This window comes from Ranitomeya variabilis, chromosome 2 (genome assembly GCF_051348905.1).
Source record: "Ranitomeya variabilis isolate aRanVar5 chromosome 2, aRanVar5.hap1, whole genome shotgun sequence".
Taxonomy (NCBI): domain Eukaryota; kingdom Metazoa; phylum Chordata; class Amphibia; order Anura; family Dendrobatidae; genus Ranitomeya; species Ranitomeya variabilis.
The window spans coordinates 251,063,698-251,090,561 of NC_135233.1; the positions used below are offsets into that span (position 1 = coordinate 251,063,698).

Here is a 26,864-nt window from a genome sequence, read left to right on the forward strand (position 1 = left end):
TTGGCACCCTTGAAATTGTTCCAGAAAGCATTTCTCCCAGAAAATGATTGCAATTACACGTTTTGTTATACACGTTTATTTTCATTGTGGGTATTAGAACAACAAAAAAAAAACAGAAAACTAGGCAAATTGGAGACCATTTCACACAAAACACCAAAAATTGTCTGGACAAAATTGTTGGCACCTTTCCAAAACTGTGGTAAGCAACTTTGTTTCAAGCATGTGGGGCTCATTCAAACTCACCTGTGGCAAGTAACAGGTGTGGGCAATATGAAAATCACTCCTGAAACCAGATAAAAAGGAGAGAAGTTGATTAAATCTTTGCACTGTGTGTACCACACTAAACATGGGGAACCGAAAAAGATGAACTGAGGACTTGAGAACCAAAATTGTTGAAAAATATCAGCAATCTCAAGGTTACAAGTCCATCTCCAGAGATCTTGTTCCGCTGTCAATGGTGCGCAACATAATCAAGGGACAATCAAGAGAAAAATTGATGAAAGCTTGCAGTGCAGGATAGTCCGGATGGTGAATAAGTAGGCCCAATCATGTTCCAAAGAAATTCTAGCCGTCCTTCATGCTAAGTGTGTATCAGTGTCAGTGCAAACTATCCGTCGACATTTGAATGAAATGAAACACTATGGCAGGAGACCCAGGAGGACCCTACTGCTGACAAATATAAAAAAGCTAGACTGCAGTTTGCCAAAATGTATGTAAGTCAAAATCCTTCTGGTAAAAGAGTCTTGTGGACAGGTGAGACCAAGATATAGCTTTTTGGTAAAGCGCATCATTCTACGAGGCTTGCAATGAAACGAACACTGTACCTACAGTCAAATATGGTGGAGGTTCAAAGATGTTTTGGTGCCTCTGGATGCTTTCACTGTGTAAGACATCATGAAATCTGAAGATTGCCAACGAATTTTGGGGTTGCAATGTATTGCCCAGTGTCAGAAAGCTAGCTGGTTTAAGTCCTAGGACATGGGTCTTCCAGCAGGACAATGACCCCAAACATACTTGAAGAAGCACCTAAAAATGCTTGGAAACGAAGGGCTGGGGTGTTCTGAAGTGGCAGCAATGAGTCTGGATGTAAATCCCACTGATCACCTGTGGAGAGATCTTATCATTGCTGTGGGACAAGGCGCCTTCACAGATGAGACCTGGAGCAGTGAGTAAGAAGACTGCTCCAAAATTCCAGCTGAGGGGTGGAAGAAGCTTGTGGATGGTGATAGGAAGTGATTCACTGCAGTCCTTTATTCCAAAGTGCGTGCAACCAAACATTAAGCTGAGGGTGCGAACAATCTGGTCAGCCCCATTTTTGGTATTTTTATGTCCAACTTTCCTTTTTTCCTCTGTTTTTGTTGTTGTTCCAATACACAGAAAGGAAATAAACGTGTAATCGCAATAATCTTCTGGGAGAAATGCTTGGTTTTCTGGAACTATTTTAAGGGTCCCAACACGTTTGGCCATGACTGACTATGTGGCTGCTGAATTAACTATTTGCTGTGATACGTTAGTGCCCAGAAGAGGCTGTTTTGGGGTTTTGACTTCTTTGCAGTTTTAGTAAAGCAATAAAACTGCATATGTTTGGTCCAAACCGCACTGCCTGTGTGAACGCCGCCTAATGCCTGAGAACCTGAATCTCTACAGCCGCTATACGGTACAGCTGGTGCACAATGTGGTACCGTCAGTAAGGGCGCGCTGGGTGTCTGCAGCTGCACTGTGTGTACGGGGGACCGGGCGTTCAGCTCCGCGGATTCTCCTGCTCTGGACAGTTTTTACAGCTGTAGCTCAGCCTCCTGCAGTACACGGTGTCCACCACGAGGTGGCAGTACAGCTGGGAAGCAGGACGCCGTGTGCTATGTACATACAAGGAGCTTCTCCGGCGCTATATCTGTCCCTGCCCCGCGCCGGCCACGCCCCCAGCCCATAGAGCATCAGGGGCGGGGCCGGAGCGGCGCCAATCATAGAGAGGCCGGGAGGAGAGTGCAGGATGCGGAAGTGCAGGTGAGAGCGAACGGAGTGGGAGCGGACGGTGTGTGGCCTGTACTGACCGTGTGCTCTGTAATGTGCCCCTGTATAAGCTGACCATATACGCTGCACTGTGCCCCAATAGTCACTGACTGCCCATACATGCTGTTCCCCCAAATACACTACCTATATACGCTGCACTGTGCACCCACATACACTGACTACCCATATACACTCTGCTGTCCCGCAATATACACGGACTACCCATATATGCTGTTCCCCTATATACGCTACCTATATACACTGCGCTGTGCCCCCTTATACTCAGCTGTGCACCCACATACACTGACTACCCATATACACTGTGCCGTACCCCTGTAAACACGGACTACCCATATACTCTGTGCTGTTCCCCTACATACACTGATTACCCATATGCACTGTGCCGTGCCCCCGTACACACTGGCTACCCATATGCACTGTGCCGTGCCCCCGTACACACTGGCTACCCATATGCACTGTGCCGTGCCCCCGTACACACTAGCTACCCATATGCACTGTGCCGTGCCCCCGTACACACTGGCTACCCATATGCACTGTGCCGTGCCCCCGTACACACTGGCTACCCATATGCACTGTGCCGTGCCCCCGTACACACTAGCTACCCATATGCACTGTGCCGTGCCCCCGTACACACTGGCTACCCATATGCACTGTGCCGTGCCCCCGTACACACTGGCTACCCATATGCACTGTGCCATGCCCCCGTACACACTGGCTACCCATATGCACTGTGCCGTGCCCCCGTACACACTGGCTACCCATATGCACTGTGCCGTGCCCCCGTACACACTGGCTACCCATATGCACTGTGCCGTGCCCCCGTACACACTGGCTACCCATATGCACTGTGCCATGCCCCCGTACACACTGGCTACCCATATGCACTGTGCCGTGCCCCCGTACACACTGGCTACCCATATGCACTGTGCCGTGCCCCCGAACACACTGGCTACCCATATGCACTGTGCCGTGCCCCCGTACACACTGGCTACCCATATGCACTGTGCCGTGCCCCCGTACACACTGGCTACCCATATGCACTGTGCCGTGCCCCCGAACACACTGGCTACCCATATGCACTGTGCCGTGCCCCCGTACACACTGGCTACCCATATGCACTGTGCCGTGCCCCCGTACACACTGGCTACCCATATGCACTGTGCCGTGCCCCCGTACACACTGGCTACCCATAAGCACTGTGCTGTGCCGCTGTATACACTGACTACCCATATATATATTGTGCCTTGCCACCGTAAACAGACTACTAATATACACTGCACTGTGCCCCCATATATTGTCTAACCATGTACACTGACTACCCATATACACTGCACCACTGTATGCACTGACTACTCATTTATACTGTGCTGTTCCTCCATATGGACCCATATACTCTGCACTGTTTCCCCGTATGCACTGACTACCCATACAGTGGGGGAAATAATTATTTGATCCCTTTCTGATTTTGTAAGTTTACCCACTGACAAAGACATGAACAGTCTATAATTTTAAGGGTAGGTTAATTTTAACATTAAGAGACAGAATATCAAAATTAAAATCCAGAAAATCACATTGTATTAATCTACTATATAATTGTCTAAGGGTCACTTCCGTCTTTCTGTCAGTCTTTCTGTCTGTCCTTCTGTCTGTCTTTCTGTCTGTCTGTCACGGATATTCATTGGTCGCGGCCTCTGTCTGTCATGGAAATCCAAATCACTGATTGGTCGCGGCAAAACGGCCACAACCAATCAGCGACGGGCACAATCTGGCGGCAAAATGGCCGCTCCTTCTTCCCCGCAGTCAGTGCCCGTTCCATAATCCCCTTCAGTCAGCGCTCACACAGGGTTAATGGCAGCGGTAACGGACCGTGTTATGCCGTGGGCAACGCACTCCGTTACCGCTGCTATTAACCCTGTGTGACCAACTTTTTACTATTGATGCTGCCTATGCGGCATCAATAGTTAAAAGATCTAATGTTAAAAATAATAATAATAATAAAAAAAAAAAATCGTTATATACTCACCGTCCGTCGGTCCCTCGGATCCAGAACCGGCCTTTCCCACTCCTCGCGACGCTCCGGTGACAGCTCCATGCATTGCGGTCTCGCGAGACCGCAATGCACTCTTGGGACCGGAGCGCGCGAGGAGCGTCGGTAACCGCTTTGCCTGGATCCGGGGCCACCGGAAGGTGAGTATATAACTATTTTTTATTTTAATTCTTTTTTTTTTTAACAGGGATATGATGCCCACATTGCTATATACTGCGTGGGCTGTGCAATGTACTGCGTGGGCTGTGCAATGTACTGCGTGGGCTGTGCAATGTACTGCGTGGGCTGTGCAATGTACTGCGTGGGCTGTGCAATGTACTGCGTGGGCTGTACTATACACTGCGTGGGCTGTGCAATGTACTACAATGGTGTTCAAAAGTCGTGCATAGGCGTGAAGAAAACTATATGTTTCATACTTCTGAATCTCTACAGTGAAACTGGTGGAACATATATGTTTTTGTAATCCCTCATTGTATGCCATAGTCATTTTTGAATGTCCCAAGTGTATAAAATGTTATGGTATGCGCATTTTTGATATTTTTTTTTTACAGCATAACCATACCTACACCAGTACAGTGTGTAGAATGGTGAACAGGTTTTTAAGTTCATTAACTTCCAATGCAAGTTCACACAGACAAATTTACCGTATTTTCCGGCGTATAAGACGACTTTTTAACCCCCGAAAATCTTCTTAAAAGTCGGGGGTCGTCTTATACGCCGGGAATCGACTTGTACGCCGGTGTATATGGTGGGTGGGGAGGGGGAGTGATCCTGATGACGAGGGGGCGTCTCACAGGAAAGTGAGTAATCCCCATTACCTTATCCTAGCGGTGCAGCGTGGGGGTGTCAGTGCTGGGAGCGGCGGCAGCTGCTGTGTTCTGGTGCGGCGGCTCCTCTTCTGTGTGGGGCCTCTGTGCTGTGAGGTGGCGGCGGCAGCGGCGTATCTTTATCCAGTTGGGGCTCCTCCGGCATCTCCTTAGCCCTGGAGGCCCCGCCGCAACTCCATCGGTGCAATGTGGTGGCCTCCGGGAAAATGGCCGCTGCTCAGATTCAGATCTCGTGTCCCGAGATTTCGGGACGAGATCTGAATCTGAGCAGCGGCCATTTTCCCGGAGGCCACCGCATCGCACCTATTGAGCTGCCTCCGGGAAAATGGCCGCTGCATTGCACTCATGGAGTTGCGGCGGGGCCTCCAGGGCTAAGGAGATGCCGGAGGAGCCCCAACTGGATAAAGATATGCCGCCGCCACCGCCACCGCACAGCACAGAGGCCCCACACAGAAGAGGAGCCGCCGCACCAGAGCACAGCAGCCGCCGCACCAGAGCACAGCAGCCGCCGCACCAGAGCACAGCAGCCGCCGCACCAGAGCACAGCAGCCGCCGCACCAGAGCACAGCAGCCGCCGCACCAGAGCACAGCAGCCGCCGCCGCCACTCCCAGCACTGAGACCCCCACGCTGCACCGCTACGATAAGGTAATGGGGGATACTCACTTTCCTGTGAGACGCCCCCTCGTCATCAGGATCACTCCCCCCCCCCCCCCCAAAAGGCACATATTCACCGGCCCTATAAGACGACATAGGGTGTATAAGAAGACCCCCGACTTTTAAGAAGATTTTATATTTTAACTGGTAAAGTTGGGGGGTCGTCTTATACGCCCAGTCGTCTTATACGCCGGAAAATACGGTAACTTTTTAAGATTTATTATTTTTTATTTAATTCAGAGTCCTGAAAAGGGCCTTTAGAGTGCATCTTTAGCTTCTAATACTTTATTGGCCAGCCTTTGCTCTTGAGCACCAGCTTGCATCTCTGTGGCATTGAGTGAACAAGCTTCTGCAGATGTTCACGAGTGATGATGTGGTTCCAGGCCTGTATCAGAGCCTCAATCAACTCACTCTTGGTCCTTGGCTGTTTTCTAGATATCTCTAATGATACCTTGTGCCACAAATTTTCAATTGGATTGGGGTCCGGGGACTGAGCTGGCCAGTCTATAGTAGCCACCTTGTTCTTTTTTTTTTTCCATTCCGTTACTGTCTTAGCTCTGTGACAAGGAGCATTATCATCCTGGAAGATATAATCCCCTGAAAACAGGTGTTGAGCAGAAGGCAGCATTTTCTTATTAAGGATGTCTATGTATTTTTTGCATTAACCATACCCTCCACAATATGAAGCCTTCCAACACCATTGGCTGCCATACAGCCCCAGACCATTACTTTCATCGGATGTTTCACAGAGAAGCTCAAACACTCTGGCTTATACTCTTCATGTGGGAGCCTTCTCACATAAGACTTGCCATCATTTCCTAAAATGCAAAAAGTGCTTTCATCACTAAATAGCACTTTTTCCCACTCCTCCCTCCTCCATTTTAAATATTTCAATGCCCACAGTTTTTGCCTTTGTCTTTGTATGGCTGTCATCAATGGCTTCTTTCGGGCCTTGTTGCAATAATTTCAGGCAAAACTGCTTCAAAAGCTAAAAATATTACAGGGAGAGAATGCAAAATTGTATTCTGAACAAAACCATATATAATATGTCATATTAGCATCGAAGATATTCGACAGAAAACTTTAAAACTTGAAAAATCAATTTATGGTATGCGGGACTTTAGAAAACAACTGTATGTGGGCTGTGCAATATACTGCGTGGGCTGTGCTATATACTACGTGGGCTGCGCAATATACTACGTGGGCTGCGCAATGTACTACGTGGGCTGTGCAATATACTGCGTGGGCTGTGCAATATACTGCGTGGGCTGTGCAATACACTACGTGGGCTGTGCAATACACTACGTGGGCTGTGTTATACACTACGTGGGCTGTGTTATACACTACGTGGGCTGTGTTATACACTACGTGGGCTGTGTTATACACTACGTGGGCTGTGTTATACACTACGTGGGCTGTGTTATACACTACGTGGGCTGTGTTATACACTACGTGGGCTGTGTTATACACTACGTGGGCTGTGTTATACACTGCATGCGTGGGCTGTTATATACTACGTGAGCTGTGTTATATGCTACGTGGGCTGTTATACACTTCGTGGGCTGTGCTATATACGTGGCTGTGCTATATACTCCGTGGGCTGTGTTATATACTACGTGGCTGTGCTATATACTCCGTGGGCTGTGCTATATTCTACGTGGCTGTGCAATATACTACGTGGCTGTGCAATATACTACGTGGCTGTGCAATATACTACGTGGGCTGTTATATACTACGTGGGCTGTTATATACTACATGGCCGGCCACGAACAATCAGCGACACGCGCAGTCCGGCCCCGAATTGGCGCGGGATTTGAACCACGCTTCGCTAACTGGTCGCAGCCGGCCGAATCCTGTGTATTCAATGTATTATTCTAAAATCTTCATAAATAAACTACATACATATTCTAGAATACCCGATGCGTTAGAATCGGGCTACCATCTAGTTATTATATATTTATTTGCATTTTGCAGTGAGAAATAAGTATTTAATCCCTCTGTCAAACAAGACTTAATACTTAGTGGCAAAACCCTTGTTGGCAAGCACAGCAGTCAGACGCTTTTTGTAGTTGATGATGAGGTTTGCGCTCAGGTCAGGAGGAATTTTTGTCCACTCCTCTTTGCAGATCATCTCTAAATCATTAAGATTTGAGGCTGTCGCTTGGCAACTCCCTCCATTAGCTTACTATCGGATTAAGGTCTGGAGACTGGCTAGGCCACTCCATGACCTTAATCCCTTCCCGCCGCGGCCCGTTTTCAATTTTCGCTCCCCTCCTTCCCAGACCCAGAGCCATAACTTTTTTATTTTTCATGGTTATGTGAGGGCTTATTTTTTGCGGGACGAGTTGTACTTTTGAAAGACACCATTGGTTTTACCATGTCTTGTACTAGAAAACGGGAAAAAAATTCCAAGTGTGGGGAAATTGCAAAAAAAGTGCAATCCCACACTTGTTTTTTGTTTGGCTTTTTTTCTAGCTTCACTAAATGCTAAAACTGACTTGATATTATGATTCTCCAGGTCATTTCAAGTTTATAGGCATTAAACATGTCTAGGTTATCTGTTATCTAAGTGGTGAAAAAAAAAATTCAAAACTTTGCTAAAAAAAAAAAAAAGTGCCATTTTCTGATACCGGAAGCGTCTCCATTTTTCATGATCTGGGGTCGGGTGAGGGCTTATTTTTTGCGTGTCGAGCTGACGTTTTGAATGATACCAATTTGTGCAGATACGTTCTTTTGATCGCCCTTTATTGCATTTTAATGCAATGTCGCGGCGACCAAAAATAGTTATCTCTGTCCTTTGTGTCAGTGGGACACAAACCCGTATGACAGGTGACTGGAGCCTTTTTACAGGGTCATTATCACGACCCGGGCTCTATGCGTCACTGTGTCTCCTGGGTATTAGGGCGAACAGGTGATGTACGGTGATGTATAATCCAGCTGTCCTGCCGGTTTCTGCTATGTGTCTTAGAGTCCCACAAAAGCCTCGGTCGTCCGGCTACCGGTATCTGCGCTCAATCAGGGATGTAGCCCAGTCGCACTATTCTCACTTGTTGTCACTCTCCTGTGCTTAGCTCTCCGGCCCATTAGCTAAAGGCTGTTTTTCTTTCTGTATCTCGCTATCTAGCGGCTACAGCAACTCAGGCTGTACGGCCCCTCACCCGTCCTTCTGTCTCAGACTGCTCCAGTCTGCTGTCCGGCACAAACTGATTAAGGGTACGTTCACACAGGACTTTTTTGCTGCTTTTTTTTGCTGCTTTTTTTTATGCTAATTTAGGTGCGTTATTTTGGTGCGTTTTACCATCGTAAAAGTAAAAAAACCAAACAGTACATACTCACATTCCGGTGTCCGTCAGGTCCCTCGCAGTCTGCTTCCCGCTCTGACTGAGTGCCGCCGTAAAGTGAAAGCACAGCACAGCGGTGACGTCACCGCTGTGCTCTGCTCTTACTTTACGGCCGGCAGACTTTTACGATGGTAACCAGGGTAAACATCGGGTTACTAAGCGCGGCCCTGCGCTTAGTAACCCGATGTTTACCCTGGTTACAAGCGAACGCATCGTTGGATCGGTGTCACACACACCGATCCAACGATGACAGCGGGAGATCCAGCGACGAAAGAAAGTTCCAAACGATCTGCTACGACGTACGATTCTCAGCAGGGTCCCTGATCGCTGCTGCGTGTCAGACACAGCGATATTGTATGGATATCGCTGGAACGTCACGGATCGTACCGTCGTAGCGACAAAAGTGCCACTGTGAGACAGTACCCTAACTCCTCCCGACCAAAGAGAGATTAGCTCCCCCCATTTTGGGTGTAGAGCTCCCCCTTCTGGCCTGAAGTCAGAATGGTGTTGTATGTGCTAATTACCTGTCAAAAAGGAATCTTCCATCACTTCCAAGCGTGACATTGAAAAAAATGTGGGTAAAATCCTGGAGGGCATTCTAAGGGATGCTATGCTGAAGTATCTGAAAAGGAATAACCTCATGACCCAATACCAACATGGGTTTACTAGGGACCGTTCCTGTCAGACTAATTTGATCAATTTCTACGAAGAGGTAAGTTCCGGACTGGACCAAGGGAACCCAGTGGACGTAGTGTATATGGACTTTTCAAAAGCTTTTGATACGGTCCCACACAAAAGGTTGATACATAAAATGAGAATAATGGGGATAGGGGAAAATATGTGTAAGTGGGTTAAGAGCTGGCTCAGGGATAGGAAACAAAGGGTGGTTATTAATGGAGCACACTCGGACTGGGTCGCGGTTAGCAGTGGGGTACCACAGGGGTCAGTATTGGGCCCTCTTCTTTTTAACCCCTTTACCCCCAAGGGTGGTTTGCACGTTAATGACCAGGCCAATTTTTACAATTCTGACCACTGTCCCTTTATGAGGTTATAACTCTGGAACACTTCAATGGAGCCCGGTGATTCTGACATTGTTTTCTCATGACATATTGTACTTCATGATAGTGGTAAAATTTATTTGATATTACCTGCGTTTATTTGTGAAAAAAAAAACGGAAATTTGGCGAAAATTTTGAAAATTTCGCAATTTTCCAACTTTGAATTTTTATGCAATTAAATCACAGAGATATGTCACACAAAATACTTAATATGTAACATTTCCCACATGTCTACTTTACATCAGCACAATTTTGGAACCAAATTTTTTTTTTTTTAGGGAGTTATAAGGGTTAAAAGTTGACCAGCAATTTCTCATTTTTACAACACCATTTTTTTTTTAGGGACCACATCTCATTTGAAGTCATTTTGAGGGGTCTATATGATAGAAAATAACCAAGTGTGACACCATTCTAAAAACTGCACCTCTCAAGGTGCTCAAAACCACATTCAAGAAGTTTATTAACCCTTCAGGTGTTTCACAGGAATTTTTGGAATGTTTAAATAAAAATGAACATTTAACTTTTTTTCACAAAAAATTTACTTCAGCTCCAATTTGTTTTATTTTACCAAGGGTAACAGGAGAAAATGGACCCCAAAAGTTGTTGTACAATTTGTCCTGAGTACGCCGATACCCCATATGTGGGGGTAAACCACTGTTTGGGCCCATGGCAGAGCTCGGAAGCGAAGGAGCGCCATTTCAATGCAAAATTGACTGGAATTGAGATGGAACGCCATGTTGCGTTTGGAGAGCCCCTGATGTGCCTAAACATTGAAACCCCCCACAAGTGACACCATTTTGGAAAGTAGACCCCCTAAGGAACTTATCTAGATGTGTGGTGAGCACTTTGACCCATTAAGTGATTCACAGAAGTTTATAATGCAGAGCCGTAAAAATAAAAAATCATATTTTTTCACAAAAATAATCTTTTCGCCCCCAATTTATTATTTTCCCAAGGGTAAGAGAAGAAATTGGACCCCAAAAGTTGTTGTCCAATGTGTCGCGAGTACGCTGATACCCCATATGTTGGGGTAAACCCCTGTTTGGGTGCACAGGAGAGCTCGGAAGGGAAGGAGCACTGTTTTACTTTTTCAACGCAGAATTGGCTGGAATTGAGATCGGACGCCATGTCGCGTTTGGTGAGCCCCTGATGTGCCTAAACAGTGGAAACCCCCCAATTATAACTGAAACCCTAATCCAAACACATCCCTAATCCCAACGGTAACCCTAACCACACCCCTAACCCAGACACACCCCTAACCCTAATCCCAACTCCAACCGTAAATGTAATCCAAACACTAACTTTTGCCCCAACCCTAACTTTAGCCCCAACCCTAACCCTAACTGTAGCCTTAACCCTAGCCCCAACCCTAACCCTTGCCCTAACCCTAACCCTAATGGGAAAATGGAAATAAATACATTTTTAAAATTTTTTAATTTTTCGCTAACTAAGAGGGTGATGAAGGGGGGTTTGATTTACTTTTATGGCGAGTTTTTTAGCGGATTTTTATGATTAGCAGCCGTCACACACTGAAAGATGCTTTTTATTGCAAAAAATAATTTTTGCGTTACCACATTTTGAGAGCTATAATTTTTCCATATTTTGGTTCACAGAGTCATGGGAGGTCTTTTTTTTTGCGGGACTAGTTGACGTTTTTATTGGTAACATTTTCGGGCACGTGACATTTTTTGATCGCTTTTTATTCCTATTTTTGTGAGGCAGAATGACCAAAAACCAGCTATTCATGAATTTCTTTTGGGGGGGTGTTTATACCGTTCCGCGTGTGGTAAAATGGATAAAGCAGTTTTATTCTTCGGGACAGTATGATTACAGCAATACCTCATTTATATCATTTCTTTATGTTTTGGCGCTTTTATACGATAAAAACTATTTTATATAAAAAATAATTATTTTTGCATCGCTTTATTCTGAGGACTATAACTTTTTAATTTTTTCTTTGATGACGCTGTATGGTGGCTCGTTTTTTGCGGGACAAGATGACGTTTACAGCGGTACCATGGTTATTTATATCCGTCTTTTTGATCGCGTGTTATTCCACTTTTTGTTTGGCGGTATGATAATAAAGTGGTGTTTTTTGCCTTATTTTTTTTTTTTATTTTATTTACGGTGTTCACTGAAGGGGTTAACTAGTGGGACAGTTTTATAGGTCGGGTCGTTACGGACGCGGCGATACTAAATATGTGTACTTTTATTGTTTTTTTTTTTTATTTAGATAAAGAAATGTATTTATAGGAACAATATATATATTTTTTTGGGGGAATTTTTTTAATTTTTTTTTACACATGTGAATATTTTTTTTTTTACACTATAACATTGCCCCAGGGGGGGACATTATGTTATAGTGTAAGATCGCTGATCTGACACTTTGCTGTGTACTGTGTCAGATCGGCGATCTGACGTGCACAGCTCCTGGCTTCCCGACGCCTGCTCTGAGCAGGCGCTGTGAAGCCTGCTCTGAGCAGGCGCTGTGAAGCCACCTCCCTGCAAGACCCGGATGCCGCAGCCATTTTGGATCCGGGCCTGCTGCAGCGAGGAGGAGGTAAGAGACCTTCGGAGCAACGCGATCACATCGCGTTGCTCCGGGGGTCTCAGGGAAGCACGCAGGGAGCCCCCTCCCTGCGCGATGCTTCCCTATACCACCAGAACACTGCGATCATGTTTGATCGCAGTGTGCTGGGGGTTAATGTGCCGGGGGCGGTCCGTGACCGCTCCTGGCACATAGTGCCGGATGTCAGCTGACACCCGGCCGCGATCGGCCGCGCTCCCCCCGAGAGCGCGGCCGATCGCATATGACGTACTAATAATAATAATAATAATTTTTATTTATGTAGCGCCAACATATTCCGCAGCGGCTATGACTATCCCGTCGGTGGTCATAGGGCCCACCCCACCTCGACGGGATAGTACGTCTAATGTCAGGGGTTAACATATTTATTAGTGACCTTGTAGGGGGCATACAGAGCAGAATTTCAATATTTGCAGATGACACTAAACTCTGCAGGGTAATCAATACAGAGGAGGACAATTTTATATTACAGGATGATTTATGTAAACTAGAAGCTTGGGCTGATGAATGGCAAATGAGCTTTAATGGGGATAAATGTAAGGTCATGCACTTGGGTAGAAGTAATAAGATGTATAACTATGTGCTTAATTCTAAAACACTGGGCAAAACCGTCAATGAAAAAGACCTGGGTGTATGGGTGGATGACAAACTCATATTTAGTGACCAGTGTCAAGCAGCTGCTACAAAGGCAAATAAAATAATGGGATGCATTAATAGAGGCATAGATGCTCATGAGGAGAACGTAATTTTACCTCTATACAAGTCACTAGTTCGACCATACTGAGAATACTGTGCACAGTTCTGGTCTCCGGTGTATAAGAAAGACATAGCTGAACTGGAGCGGGTGCAGAGAAGAGCGACCAAGGTTATTAGAGGACTGGGGGGTCTGCCATACCAAGATAGGTTATTACACTTGGGGCTATTTAGTTTGGAAAAACGAAGACTAAGGGGTGATCTTATGTTAATGTATAAATATATGAGGGGACAGTACAAAGACCTTTCTGATTATCTTTTTAATCATAGACCTGAGGCAGGGACAAGGGGGCATCCTCTACGTCTGGAGGAAAGAAGGTTTAAGCATAATAACAGACGCGGATTCTTTACTGTAAGAGCAGTGAGACTATGGAACTCTCTGCCGTATGATGTTGTAATAAGTGATTCATTACTAAAATTTAAGAGGGGGCTGGATACCTTTCTGGAAAAGTATAATGCTACAGGGTATATATACTAGATTCCTTGATAGGGCGTTGATCCAGGGAACTAGTCTGATTGCCGTATGTGGAGTCGGGAAGGAATTTTTTTCCCCAATGTGGAGCTTACTCTTTGCCACATGGTTTTTTTTTGCCTTCCTCTGGATCAACATGTTAGGGCATGTTAGGTTAGGCTATGGGTTGAACTAGATGGACTTAAAGTCTTCCTTCAACCTTAATAACTATGTAACCATAGAATTAGTAATAGATAGGTGTCTTATTAACGCTTCTTCATTACTAAGCCAGGCCTCTGGATCAACATGTTAGGGCATGTTAGGTTAGGCTTCTTTCACACTTCCGTCTTCCAAATCTGCACAGGATCCGTCAAGACGTTGAAATGACGGATCCTGTGCAGATTGTGGAAAACGTGTGCACTGGGCCCGTCTTTCTGATGGACCCATCAAGCTTATGTGCACCTGTTGTGTATGCGTCTTCGCAGCGGTTTACCGCTGCTCAAACGCATACACAACACAACACAAACCAGGTTAAAAAAAAAATAAAAAATTGCAATATTCTCACCTACCGGCGTTCCCGCGCAGAGATGCTCCCGGCAGCTAGCGTTCCTAGTAATACATTGTGAGAATTTGCGGTCTCTTGAGACCGCGACTTCTCGCGAGATTTCGCAATGTATTACTAGGAAGTAACGCTAGCTGCCGGGAACATCGGTGACGCTGTGCGGGAACGCCGATAGATGAGAATATTGTGATTTTTTTTTTTTTAACATTATATCTTGTTACTATTGATGCTGCATAGGCAGCATCAATAGTAAAAAGAGAAAGAGAGCGAGAGAGAATTTCCCTGACGGGAAATTCTTCCACGCATGCTCTCTTTGAAAAGGCGGGACCCGTCGCTGGATTCCTGCTTTTCACAGGCAGCGACGTATCCTGCGCCCATAGGCTACTATTGTAGCCAGTGACTGGCAGCGCAGGATGCATCGCTGACCAATTTTCCAACGTGCAGAAAAAACGTTCCTCTGAACGTTTTCTCTGCCCGATGGACCTTTTTTTATGCAGGATCCAGTGAAAGACGGATGAAACGGATGGCCATCCATCACAATCCGTCGCTAATACAAGTCTGAGAAAATGCAGGATCCTGCATTCTCAAAAAACGACGGATTGTGATGGGAGCTGAAGGACGGAAGTGTGAAAGAGGCCTAATAAGGCTATGGGTTGAACTAGATGGACTTAGTCTTCCTTCAACCTTAATAACTATGTTACATCACTCTCCCCTTGAAGAAAGCAATGCCACTGTGACAACCAGGACCCTGGGGCATCACACTTGCACTGACTACCCATATACACTGCGCTGTGCCCTGTATGTACTGACTATCCATATACACTGTGCTGTGTCCTGTATGCATGGACTACCCATATACACTGACTACCCATGTACACTGCGCCCTCATATGCACAGCCTACCCATAAACACTGTGCTGTGCCTCCGTATACGCCGTGCCCCCATGGGCCTGCATGCGCCTCCATCAGCTCACGTTTCTGGTTGTATTTCAGGGTTGGTTGAGGATGACAGGATGACACAATGGAGAATGCTGGGCCTACCCTGCTCCCTGACAGTCTTCTCTATCACATATTCTTGAGCCTGGGGCCTGTAGACTTACTGGCCGCAGGGCTGGTGTGCCGACGCTGGTACCAGGTGTCCCGAGATGACTTCCTGTGGAAGGAGCTGTTCTACCGCCATTATCGGGTGCGGCGGCACATCCCGCGGTACCCAGGTAAGGTATGGAGCGCCGCCTCTCTTTCAGAGATCATTCGTGCAGTGCTCCCCTCCATACATGTTACTCTCATAGTGACGTGCTCTTTGTGTGCAGGTGCCGATTCCTGGTATGAGGAGTTCCAGCGTCTGTGTGACAATGTCCCCTGTGTGGAGGTGGAGCGGCTGCGGGAGCACACAGACCAGGTCCTGCACGTCAGCTTCTCGTACTCCGGGGAGCTCTGTGCCTCCTGCTCTAAGGACTGCACGGTGAAGGTGAGGAAGCGCCACCACTGTGTCCCAACCTCGCGTGGCTTCATCCTGACCTCCTTTTTTCATTGTCATACAGATATGGAGCACCAGACACCCGATGTCCCTCCTGCACAGTGCAAACATGAGACCCCACCACTGGAACTACACCCAGTACTCCCAGTTTAATTCTGATGACACACTCCTTCTGGTATCCGGGGTGTTTGTCGGACCCCACAACTCCTGCGCAGGGGAAATAGCCGTTATAAGTCTCGGTAAATGCCCTTCAGCGCATTATTATATCGCAATGTCCTATCTACAGGAGGTGAAATTCAGAAAAGATGTAGAGGGAGCTGGGCATGACTTGTTTTTTTCGGGACTTTTAGTTTCTGTATCATGGTCAGCTCCCTCTGGCCATGACCAGGACATACAGTACATACCAAAAGTTTGGACAGACCTTCTCATTTAAAGATTTTTCAGTATTTTCATGACTATGAAAATTGTAAATTCACACTGAAAGCATCAAAATTATGAATTAACACATGTGGAATTATATACTTAACATAAAAGTGTGAAACAACTGAAATTATGTCATATATTCTAGGTTCTTCAAAGTAGCCACCTTTTGCTTTGATGACTGCTTTGCACACTCTTGGCATTCTCTTGATGAGCTTCAAGAGGTAGTCACCGGGAATGGTTTTCACTTCACAGGTGTGCCATGTCAGGTTTAATAAGTGGGATTTCTTGCCTTATAAATGGTGTTGGGACCATTAGTTGTGTTGTGCAGAAGTCTGGTGGATACACAGCTGATAGTCCTACTGAATAGACTGTTAGAATTTGTATTATGGCAAGAAGAAAGCAGCTAAGTAAAGAAAAACGTGTGGCCATCATTACTTTAAGAAATGAAGGTCAGTCAGTCCGAAAAATTGGGAAAACTTTGAAAGTGTCCCCAAGTGCAGTGGCAAAAACCATCAAGCGCTACAAAGAAACTGGCTCACATGAGGACAGCCCCAGGAAAGGAAGACCAAGATTCATCTCTGCTTCTGAGGATAAGTTTATCCGAGTCACCAGCCTCAGAAATCGCAGGTTAACAGCAGCTCAGATTAGAGACTAGGTCAATGCCACACAGAGTTCTAGCAGCAGACACATCTCTACAACTGTGAAGAGGAGACTTTGTGCAGCAGGCCTTCATGGTGAAATAGCTGCTAGGAAGCCACTGCTAAGGACAGGCAACAAGGAGAAGAAACTTGTTTGGGCTAAAGAACGCAAGGAATGGACATTAGACCAGTGGAAATCTGTGCTTTGGTCTGATGAGTCCAAATTTGAGATCTTTGGTTCCAACCACCGTGACTTTGTGCGACGCAGAAAAGGTGAACGGATGGACTCTACATGCCTGGTTCCCACCGTGAAGCATGGAGGAGGAGGTGTGATGGTGTGGGGGTGCTTTGCTAGTGACACTGTTGGGGATTTATTAAAAATTGAAGGCATACTGAACCAGCATGGCTACCACAGCATCTTGCAGCGGCATGCTATTCCATCCGGTTTGCGTTTAGTTGGAACATCTTTTATTTTCAACAGGACAATGACCCCAAACATACCTCCAGGCTGTGTAAGGGCTATTTGACCAAGAAGGAGAGTGATGGGGTGCTACGCCAGATGACATGGCCTCCACAGTCACCAGACCTGAACCCAATCGAGATGGTTTGGGGTGAGCTGGACCACAGAGTGAAGCAAAAGGGCCAACAAGTGCTAAGCATCTCTGGGAACTCCTTCAAGATTGTTGGAAGACCATTTCTGGTGACTACCTCTTGAAGCTCAGCAAGAGAATGCCAAGAGTGTGCAAAGCAGTCATCAAAGCAAAAGGTGGCTACTTTGAAGAACCTAGAATATAAGACATTTCAGTTGTTTCACACTTTTTTGTTAAGTATATAATTCCACATGTGTTAATTCATAGTTTTGATGCCTTCAGTGTGAATTTACAATTTTCAGTCATGAAAATACTGAAAAAGCTTTAAATGAGAAGGTGTGTCCAAACTTTTGGTCTGTACTGTACCTTTCCACCAAACTTACAAGTTGTGTATTCTCTGTGGCTGGAGCTGCTCAGGCGACTCCTAGGGGCGAGGGTGTAGGAGTAGATTAACGCTGATGTATATTATTCTGCCTCTGCAGATGGATTTAACCTTCTGTCCCGAGTGAGGAATAAACCCTATGACGTGTTTGGCTGTTGGCTGAATAACACACACCTCATCTCCGGGAACCTGCACCGTATGGGCCGGGTCACCTCTTGCTCCGTGTTGTGGCTAAACAAGGCGTTTCAGGTTTGTTCATGCGATACCGGGGGGGGGGACATGGCAGGAACATATACTAATAATTGGACGTGGCCTCTTTATACAGGACGTGGAGTCTGAGAACCTCAATGTGGTGAAGCGACTTTTCAAAATTCAGAACCTGAACGCCAGCACTATCCGTATGGTGATGGTGGCCGATGCCCCAGATCTACTGGCGGAGGCTGGCGACGGAGTGAAGAAGGCTGACCAAAGCTCTACGCCACCAGCACATGAGGGAGAGGACAGCACCGAGGAAGATGGTGGCACGGAGGATGAAAGAGGAAGGGACCTGCTAGGAGAAGATGCTCAGATTGCAGCCGCCCTGCAGTTCCTAATGGATGACCAAGTCCTGGAGCAGCAGGAAGCGCCAAAGACTCCACTCTCGGAGGAGCAGTTTGAGACCAAGGTGGCCCAGTGGTATGCCAAGTACAGGACAAAACAGCCGGACGGACCCCTGACCAGGGAGGGGAGAAGGAAATACCTCATCTTCACTACTGGCTCTCTAACCTACTCCCCCCATCAGATAGGTATGGCCCCTGTGTGTCTAAACCCTTTTTTTTTTTTTTTTAGCCTGACTTGTGACTTGTAGATTTCCACTGACCTCTATAGTAAGAATCTTCTGCCACCAGATGTCACTGCTGCACAGGCGCGTATCCTGCTTGTATCCAGCAGGGCCAATAATCACATTGATCTCATCTGATCATAGGTATCAAGCAGCTTCTGCCACATCAGATGACCACAGAAGGGCCCGTCCTGGGCGAGGAGCGTGGTCCCAATGAGTTTTTCGACACCCTCGACCATGTAATTAACATTCACGGTCACATTATAGGCATGGGGCTATCTCCGGATCACAGGTGAGGGCACTTTACAATATTCCTTACTCTTAAGTATTGCACCTACTAGAACAAAATGTATTCTTTTAGTTCATTGGTTTTCAGCTGCTGCAAAATTCCCAGCATAGCCGTGATGATCGCAGGCTGGGAGTGGTAGTTTTGCAGCTGCTGGAGATCCCTAGTATAGACCAAGTGATTGTATAAAGGATGATGTGGCTGCTTTTTTTTTTTAGGTTTCTGTATGTAAATAGTCGCTCTTGGCCAAAAGACTGTGTGATTTCTGATCCCATGTATCCGCCCCCCATTGCTGAAGAAATAGAGCTACGAGTCTTCGATCTTAAGACCCTGCGGGAGGTGAAGGATCCTCTGCGAGCCCACCGAGCATACACCCCCAATAACGAGTGCTTCTTCATCTTCCTAGACGTCAGCCAAGACTTTGTGGCCAGGTGGGTGCAGAAATGTGATGACTTAAGTCTTGTGCATACATAAGCCGAGAAAGGCTCAAAGTCTCTTTGGTTCATAGACCTAAACCCTATTTTTTTCTCAATTCACACACCCGTTTGAGGTGAGTATCCTACATGTATGCAGACTTTTTATTTATTTTTTTTTTGTCTGATGGAAGTTAACAAATGAGTCAGCTGGACCACAACTAGCTACATTCATGCAGAATACAGATGTCAGATGGAGCAGCGCCTTCTTCCATCTTGTAGAATGTGTTTATTTGATATATAACTGCATGTGTCTGTTGCATCATTTTCACATAGGTTTCTGTGCTTTATTGCAATTCCCACTAGGGGGAGGTCAACACCAGCTGTATAAATATGTGCACTGGGCTCCCCCTGGTGGCAGCTCTGTATAAGAAAATTACTTACAAAATGTCTCAGCTCTGGACTTTCTAATCAGATACAGCAATGATTCTGTATAACTCCAGCTCCGCCGCTAACTTGCTTTTCTTCATTTCAGTGGAGCAGAGGATCGCTGCGGCTACATTTGGGATCGCCACTACAATGCCTGCCTGGCCACCCTGCCTCACGATGACGTGGTCAACTCTGTAGCTTTCTGTACGGCAGATCAGGAGCTTCTGCTAACCGCCAGTGATGACTATACCATCAAGGTGTGGCGGTCCAGGCGCTCCTTGCGCTGCCCCCAGAACTTATCCAGGTCTTTCCCTTGGTCTGCGTCCGATGACACTTGATGTTCCCGCTCAGGCCACGTCAGTTGGCTATAGAGGTAGGATCAGTGTACGCCCATTCCTGGGACCAGCACTGGTAATAAATGCCCCTTCCTGCGTCATTACATTTCAGTGACCGAGGACGCCTTCTGTTTTTGTCTGGGGTGAACTAGAATAATAACGCGTAAAGCTGCGTATACCAACTGCTGCAAAACTACAACTCCCTGTGACATACAATCTGCCCACAGCCTGAACACAACGGCTTTAAAGTTGTTTTTTTTTTTCTTCTAAATTTTCTAATATTTTACAACTATTTTACCGATCTGATTGCTGTCAGTGAATTAGAACCCCATTGTTTCCAGTCCGAAGCCCTAAACCTGCACATAACTAGGTCTCTGCTGATTTGTTACAATGTGTCAGTCTGGTGTCCAGGTTGTATAGAGCAGAGCATTGTCCAGATACACTTGCCTTCCTTCGCCATGTACAGGTTTCTGCCTCTGTATCTGAACCAGAGTGATCCCATTCACTGACGGCAAACATGACATTTTAAAAATGGTGAGGAATTGAAACAAAAAGTTACGGAACGTTTAATTTCCATCCTGATAAATGTCAATATAAAATAAGTGTCTGTAACTATGGAGACACATACACATGCATAGGAGCTGTATACGGGGGCTTAATTCATGAAGTTATTTATCATAGATGCATTAAGAGCAATAAAAAATAATGGATACGTTGTCGGTTTATAGCTAATGGATTTGTCTCCATGGTAACAGAATTTCCTGTTCAGGGTTATATGCTGAAGGATACAGAGTCAGCATCAGGGGTCTTTAAAAACGTGGCCTTAGTGGTGGGAGTAGCTGATCACATCACAATATGCAAGCTGGAGCCTGTATGATTGACATGGAATTCCGACTGGCTGTATTGTGAGGTTCTGCAGTAGCTGCCACTTCTATAGTGGCGGATTCTCGCTCTGAATGAAATGCGGGACCACCAGGCCTCCTGCCCTGACACACTTGCATCCTTTATGCCGACACCTGCCGCTCGAGCCAGGTATTGCTATCCAAGCCCGGTGGGTTTCTTGGCCTCAGAGGTAAGGCTGATGTGTGACGACTCCTGCAGGAAGCTGTATCATTATATGATTATAATCAGCAGACGGGTAGGTGGAAAGTTTCCACTGACGTGTAATAACCTGAGCAGATGGGGGATGACGGGTCTTCATGATAACAGACGGAGGGCAGGAAGCAGTGGTTCTGTCACTTCTCAATTTCCACTGCAGCACAGAAACACTGATAAGATCCCATCACCGTAGTGAACTTTTGCTACATTTGTTCCTGGTTTTATTTCCTGCAGATTGCGTTGTACTGTGCGCTCCGCAGCTGCCACCAATAGTGGTGTCACAACTATGTGCAAAATAATATCAGTCAAACATCACTAATGTGTTTGCTTACTATTTTTGGCAGAAAAGAACATACAATATGGTAATATTTCATGACTGTGTAGGTGAGTAATGGGCAACCAAAAACAGTCATGACATGCACGCTGCTATTTGGGGGTCATCGACTCATTTAATGAAAGGGGGGTTCTAATTAATAGCAGTACGGAGTTTAATTAGGGGAATTTTTACATTCAGTAGAAATTGTGGGACAAATTTTGGTGCCATTTTTTACCCATTTCCCAGTGTGAAAACGTAAAACTTAGGGCCAACACACAATCTTGGAGGTAAAAATGTAAATTATTTTCTCTTCACTGCCCAATGGTATAAAAGTTTGTGACACACATGTGTCAATATAATCACTGCACCCCTAGATGAATTTGAGAAGTTTAATTGGTAAAATGGGGTCACTTATGGGGGGTTCTGCTGTTCTGGCACCTCAGGGGCTCTGCCAATGTAACATGGCACCCTCAAACAAGGGCAGCAAAATCCGCACTGTAATATGGCGCTACTTCCCTTCTGAGCTTTGCACTGTTCCTTTAAAAGTAGTTTTCGGCCACATATGGGGTATTGTGATGTGATGTGATTTTTTTTTTTTTTTTTCACGGCTTAACATTATGAACTTTTGTGAAGCACCTGTGGGTTCAAGGTGCTCAAAACACATCTAGATAAGTTCCCTAAGGGGTCTAGTTTCCAAAATGGTGTCATTTGTTGGGGGTTTCCACTGTTTAGGCACATCAGGGGCTCTTCAAACGCGACACGGCAACCGCTAATTATTCCAGTATATTATTTTACATTAAAAAAGTCAAGTGGCGCTCCTTCCTTTCCAAGCTCTGCCGTGCGCCCAAACAGTAGATTTCCCCCACATATGAGGTATCATCGTGCTCAGGAGAAATTGCGCAACAAAATGTATGGTCCATTTTCTCCTGTTACCCTTGCGAAAGTAAAAAAGAATAAATAAATAAAATAGGCCTAAAGGACATTTTTTGTGAAAAAAGTAAATGTTTGTTTTTCCTTTCAACATTCAAAAAATTCCTGTAAAGCACCTGAAGGGCTAATAAACTTATTGAATGTAGTTTTGAGGGGTGCAGTTTTTAGAATGGTGTCATTTAGGTATTTTCTTTCATATAGACCCCTCAAAGTGACTTGAAATGGGATGTGGTCTCTAAGGGTATGTGTCCATGGTCAGTAAACGCTGCTTGTTTGACGCTGCGCAGAGCTGCAGCGTCAAACACGCAGCGTCCAGATGTTCCAGCATAGTGGAGGGGATTTTATGAAATCCTGTGTCCACTATGCGTGGAAACACGCATCCGACTTCCCTGCGACTCCGGACATGCTGCGCGTCTTTTCAGATCGCAGCATGTCCGTGCTACCTGCGGCGACGCTGCGTCGCCGCAAGTAATATCACAGGGCGCTGTGCGAGGGGGCGATGATCCCGGATGTGTACAGTTAACACATCCGGCATCATCGCGTCCCAGAAAGGGGGCGGGGCTTCGCCGCTCCGGCGATACCGCCAGCCATCCTGACCGTGGACACGTACCCTAAAGAAAAAAAAAATTGTTTTGTAAAATTTGTTGGAAAAATAGCTGGTCGATTTTTAAACCCTTATAACTTCCTAACAAAAAAATTTGGCTCCAAAACTGTGCTGATGTAAAGTAGACATGTGGGAAATGTTATTAACTATTTTGTGCAATATGACTATCTGATTTAAGGGCATAAAAATTGGAAAATTGCAAAATTTTCAACATTTTTGCCAAATTTTCATGTTTTATTTCCACAAATAAACGACAAGTCATGATAAAGAAATTATTACCAATATCATAAACCAATACAAATATCATTTACCAATATCATAAAGTACAATATTACACAAGAAAACAATCTCAGAATGACCGGGATCCGTTAAAGCGTTCCAGAGCTATAACCTCATAAAGTGACAGTGGTCAGAATTGTAAAAATTGGCCTGGTCATTAAGGTGAAAACAGGCTTCGTCTCAAAAGGGTTAAAGGGACTCAGTCGGCACAGAATGACTGTTCAAACCAACTACAGGCACTCTGTGCATCATGGCGGGGCCAATCATTTATATTCACCTTCCCACCTGATTATTTTTCACGTATCTTCGCCCTTCTCTGGCTCTATGAAGCCAGAGCTGTAAAAGAGGAGGAGAGAGAGAATAAAACAAGCAGGTGGGAAGGTGCGTATAAAGGATTGGCCCCGCTGTGAAACACTGAGCGGCAGGACTTTGTCAGCACTGAATGACTGTTCAAACGGAGTCCCTTTTTAAAGGAGGTCAGCAAATGTTGTATCCGCTGGTTTTAGCCTTTGCTCAGTGAGTAAAATGGGTAATTCCAGACATTGTACTGAAGAAGAAAGAAATGTAATCTAGAAGTTGATTTGGAGATGTGAAAATGTATAAAGAATTGCAGAAAATAATTGGCTGCTCAGCTAAAAAGATTTCCAATGCTTTAAAATGGCACAACCTGAAATGCGTGGTAGGAAAATAAATCCTACCATCCGTATAGATCGTGTAATAACAAGAATGGCAAAGAAGGATCCAATGATCAGCTCCAGGGAGATCACAGAAGATCTTCAGTTACCTGTCAGCCGTGCAACCATCAGAAGACGCCTACGTGAAGCCAAACTAACTGCAAGAAACCCTCGTACAGGACCATTGCTGAAAAGGTTACAGTTTGCCAAAGAGCACATTGACTGGCTCAAAGAGAAGTGTTGCCACATTCTATGGACAGGGGAAAGCACGATGGTTCTTAATGGGTCTAAAGGCCACAGTTTGAGACTGCCCATAAACACGGAATTCAGGACACTGTAAAGACTGTAAAACATGGAGGAGCAAGCATAGCGGCTTGGGGATGGTTCTCATACTATGGAGTTGGGCCTATTTATCGCATACCAGGCACCATGGACCAGTGTGAATATATCACACTGCTGCAAGAGGTTATCTTGCCTAATGCTGAAAAATAAATGACCTTGAAATGGGTGTTTCAACAACCCCAAACACACCAGCAAGTGGGCAAGATCATAGTTCCAGACCAACAAGATTGATGTTATGAAGCCCAATCCTCAGACTTCAATTCTTTTTTTTACAATTTGTGGAATGACCACAAATGCTGTTTTTGATGCAAAAGAACTGTGGAATGTAAAGCAGTCGGCTTGGGCCGGAATAGCTGCTCGCAGGTGCCTGATGTTAGTGAACTTCATCAGAAATAAATGTTATTTAGCTAAACATTAGTTCAGTGATTAACAGACAAGCAAAAGCTGGATACAAATGTAAGTTTCTACTGTAAATAAGTTTGTTAATAAAAATGCAGACATGAAGCCACCTATTCACTTTTTTCTGTTTTAAAATTTAATATTTTGTTCGTTTTAATTTGGAATTGAATGCGCATCTCCCAGCACCTTTATCTATAAGGAAATAAATGCTATTATGAGGATTCAGCGTATTCTCAATTTTGCACATAACTGTATGTAAGTAACACTGTTCAACGTTACAAATGGGTTCTACTAGAGATGTAATTCCTCACCATCTTAAGATCCCTGCTTGCTGTCAGTGAGTCATGATGCTACTGTTAGAGGCAAGATGACTAGTCTTACTTTCAGATCTGAGCTGCGGCCGTCTCTGCTGCGTCCCCCCTTCTCAGCCAGAGGAGCAGGACTACAGGTTTACTGCCCATTACACTACTGTCTCTATACAGTGTTCTTAGTCACAGGCAGCAATCAATGGTTCTCACCACTTATAACATTGCTACTAGAAAGTTGTAGAACTTTTTGTTATAAAGCACTTATCTTTTCCACTTTTATGTAAATTAAAGCTTAGATTGTGTAAACGGGGTCTTCTAACTCCCCCGCCCAGTTCTCAGGATCCGAGGTTCTCTGAGGCAGTTCTGGCACTTTTGTCAGCAGTAATGGCCCATCATGAAGTGGAAGCAAATACACAGATGTGAACAGACAGCTCTTCTACAATGGAAGCCATGACTGCCACATGCAATTGCACAGCAGTTTCCTCAATGTGCTCATGTTGGTTTGCATCACTGACAAATTTGATAGACTTGTTCCCAATACAAGTGTGACTGACACAGTTGTATGCAGCACCTTAACAAAGCCCTGAAAGGCTGTGTATGGCCAAAGATTACAAATGGCCACTGCTGTGCTGATCACCCCCATCCCCACCGCTCCACTCACTGTGTGTCATATTTAATGTGTCCTTAAATCGCTTGATCAATAAATCATATTTCTAAAAAAAAAATGTGAATGAAGTGTATTGTATTTGCGTTTTAACCCAAACCGTCCGCATCCATAATACATTATCACAACGTTGTCACAGCTACAGTAAATATCTGCTAAAATACCGCTCCACTGTACAAGAGTATAACGAGGAGACATTATAGTAGTTATATTCTTGTACATGGGGCAGTGTTATAGTAGTTATATTCTTGTACATAGGAGCAGTATTATAGTAGTTATATTGTACATAGGAGCAGTATTATAGTAGTTATATTCTGGTACATAGGAGCAGTAATATAGTAGTTATATTCTTGTACATAGGGGGCAGTGTTATAGTAGTTATATTCTTGTACATAGGGGCAGTATTATAGTAGTTATATTCTTGTACATAGGGGCAGTGTTATAGTAGTTATATTCTTGTACATAGGGGGCAGTATTATAGTAGTTATATTCTTGTACATAGGGGGCAGTATTATAGTAGTTATATTCTTGTACATGGGGCAGTGTTATAGTAGTTATATTCTTGTACACAGGAGCAGTATTATAGTAGTTATATTGTACATAGGAGCAGTATTATAGTAGTTATATTCTGGTACATAGGAGCAGTAATATAGTAGATATATTCTTGTACATAGGGGGCAGTATTATAGTAGTTATATTCTTGTACATAGGGGCAGTATTATAGTAGTTATATTCTTGTACATAGGGGGCAGTATTATAGTAGTTATATTCTTGTACATAGGGGCAGTGTTATAGTATATTCTTGTACATAGGGGCAGTATTATAGTAGTTATATTCTTGTACATAGGGGGCAGTATTATAGTAGTTATATTCTTGTACATAGGAGCAGTATTATAGTAGTTATATTCTGGTACATAGGAGCAGTAATATAGTAGATATATTCTTGTACATAGGGGGCAGTATTATAGTAGTTATATTCCTGTACATAGGAGCAGTATTATAGTAGTTATATTCTGGTACATAGGAGCAGTAATATAGTAGATATATTCTTGTACATAGGAGCAGTATTATAGTAGTTATATTCTTATACATAGGGGCAGTATTATAGTAGTTATATTCTTGTACATAGGGGCAGTGTTATAGTAG

At 44.9% G+C, this 26,864-nt stretch overlaps 2 protein-coding genes across 4 annotated transcripts in view; one reads left to right on the top strand and one right to left on the bottom strand.

Annotated features, from left to right (window-relative positions):
* Window positions 1-26,864, bottom strand: part of TRAF2 (TNF receptor associated factor 2) — a 126,250-nt gene that overhangs the window by 12,136 nt on the left and 87,250 nt on the right. Inside the window, exon 13 of one of the 2 annotated variants that reach the window (XM_077284588.1) lies at window positions 5,775-6,378. The exons of the other annotated variant lie outside the window; for it this stretch is intronic. Coding sequence (XP_077140703.1) covers window positions 6,355-6,378 — 24 coding nt within the window. The 3' untranslated portion in view covers window positions 5,775-6,354. Of the gene's footprint in view, window positions 1-5,774; window positions 6,379-26,864 lie in introns of those variants that run through there. 2 annotated transcript variants of the gene reach the window in all.
* On the top strand, window positions 1,875-25,779 carry FBXW5 (F-box and WD repeat domain containing 5). 2 transcript variants are annotated; one of them, XM_077284582.1, is made up of 9 exons: window positions 1,875-2,004; window positions 15,305-15,525; window positions 15,622-15,779; window positions 15,853-16,027; window positions 17,922-18,070; window positions 18,147-18,606; window positions 18,786-18,933; window positions 19,146-19,358; window positions 19,876-25,779. In XM_077284582.1, the coding sequence occupies exons 2-9, from the start codon at window positions 15,333-15,335 to the stop codon at window positions 20,105-20,107; spliced, it is 1,728 nt and encodes a 575-aa protein (XP_077140697.1). In that variant the 5' UTR covers window positions 1,875-2,004; window positions 15,305-15,332; the 3' UTR covers window positions 20,108-25,779. The 2 variants fall into 2 exon arrangements, with proteins under 2 accessions (XP_077140697.1, XP_077140698.1); XM_077284583.1 differs by lacking the exon at window positions 1,875-2,004 and adding an exon at window positions 2,014-2,032.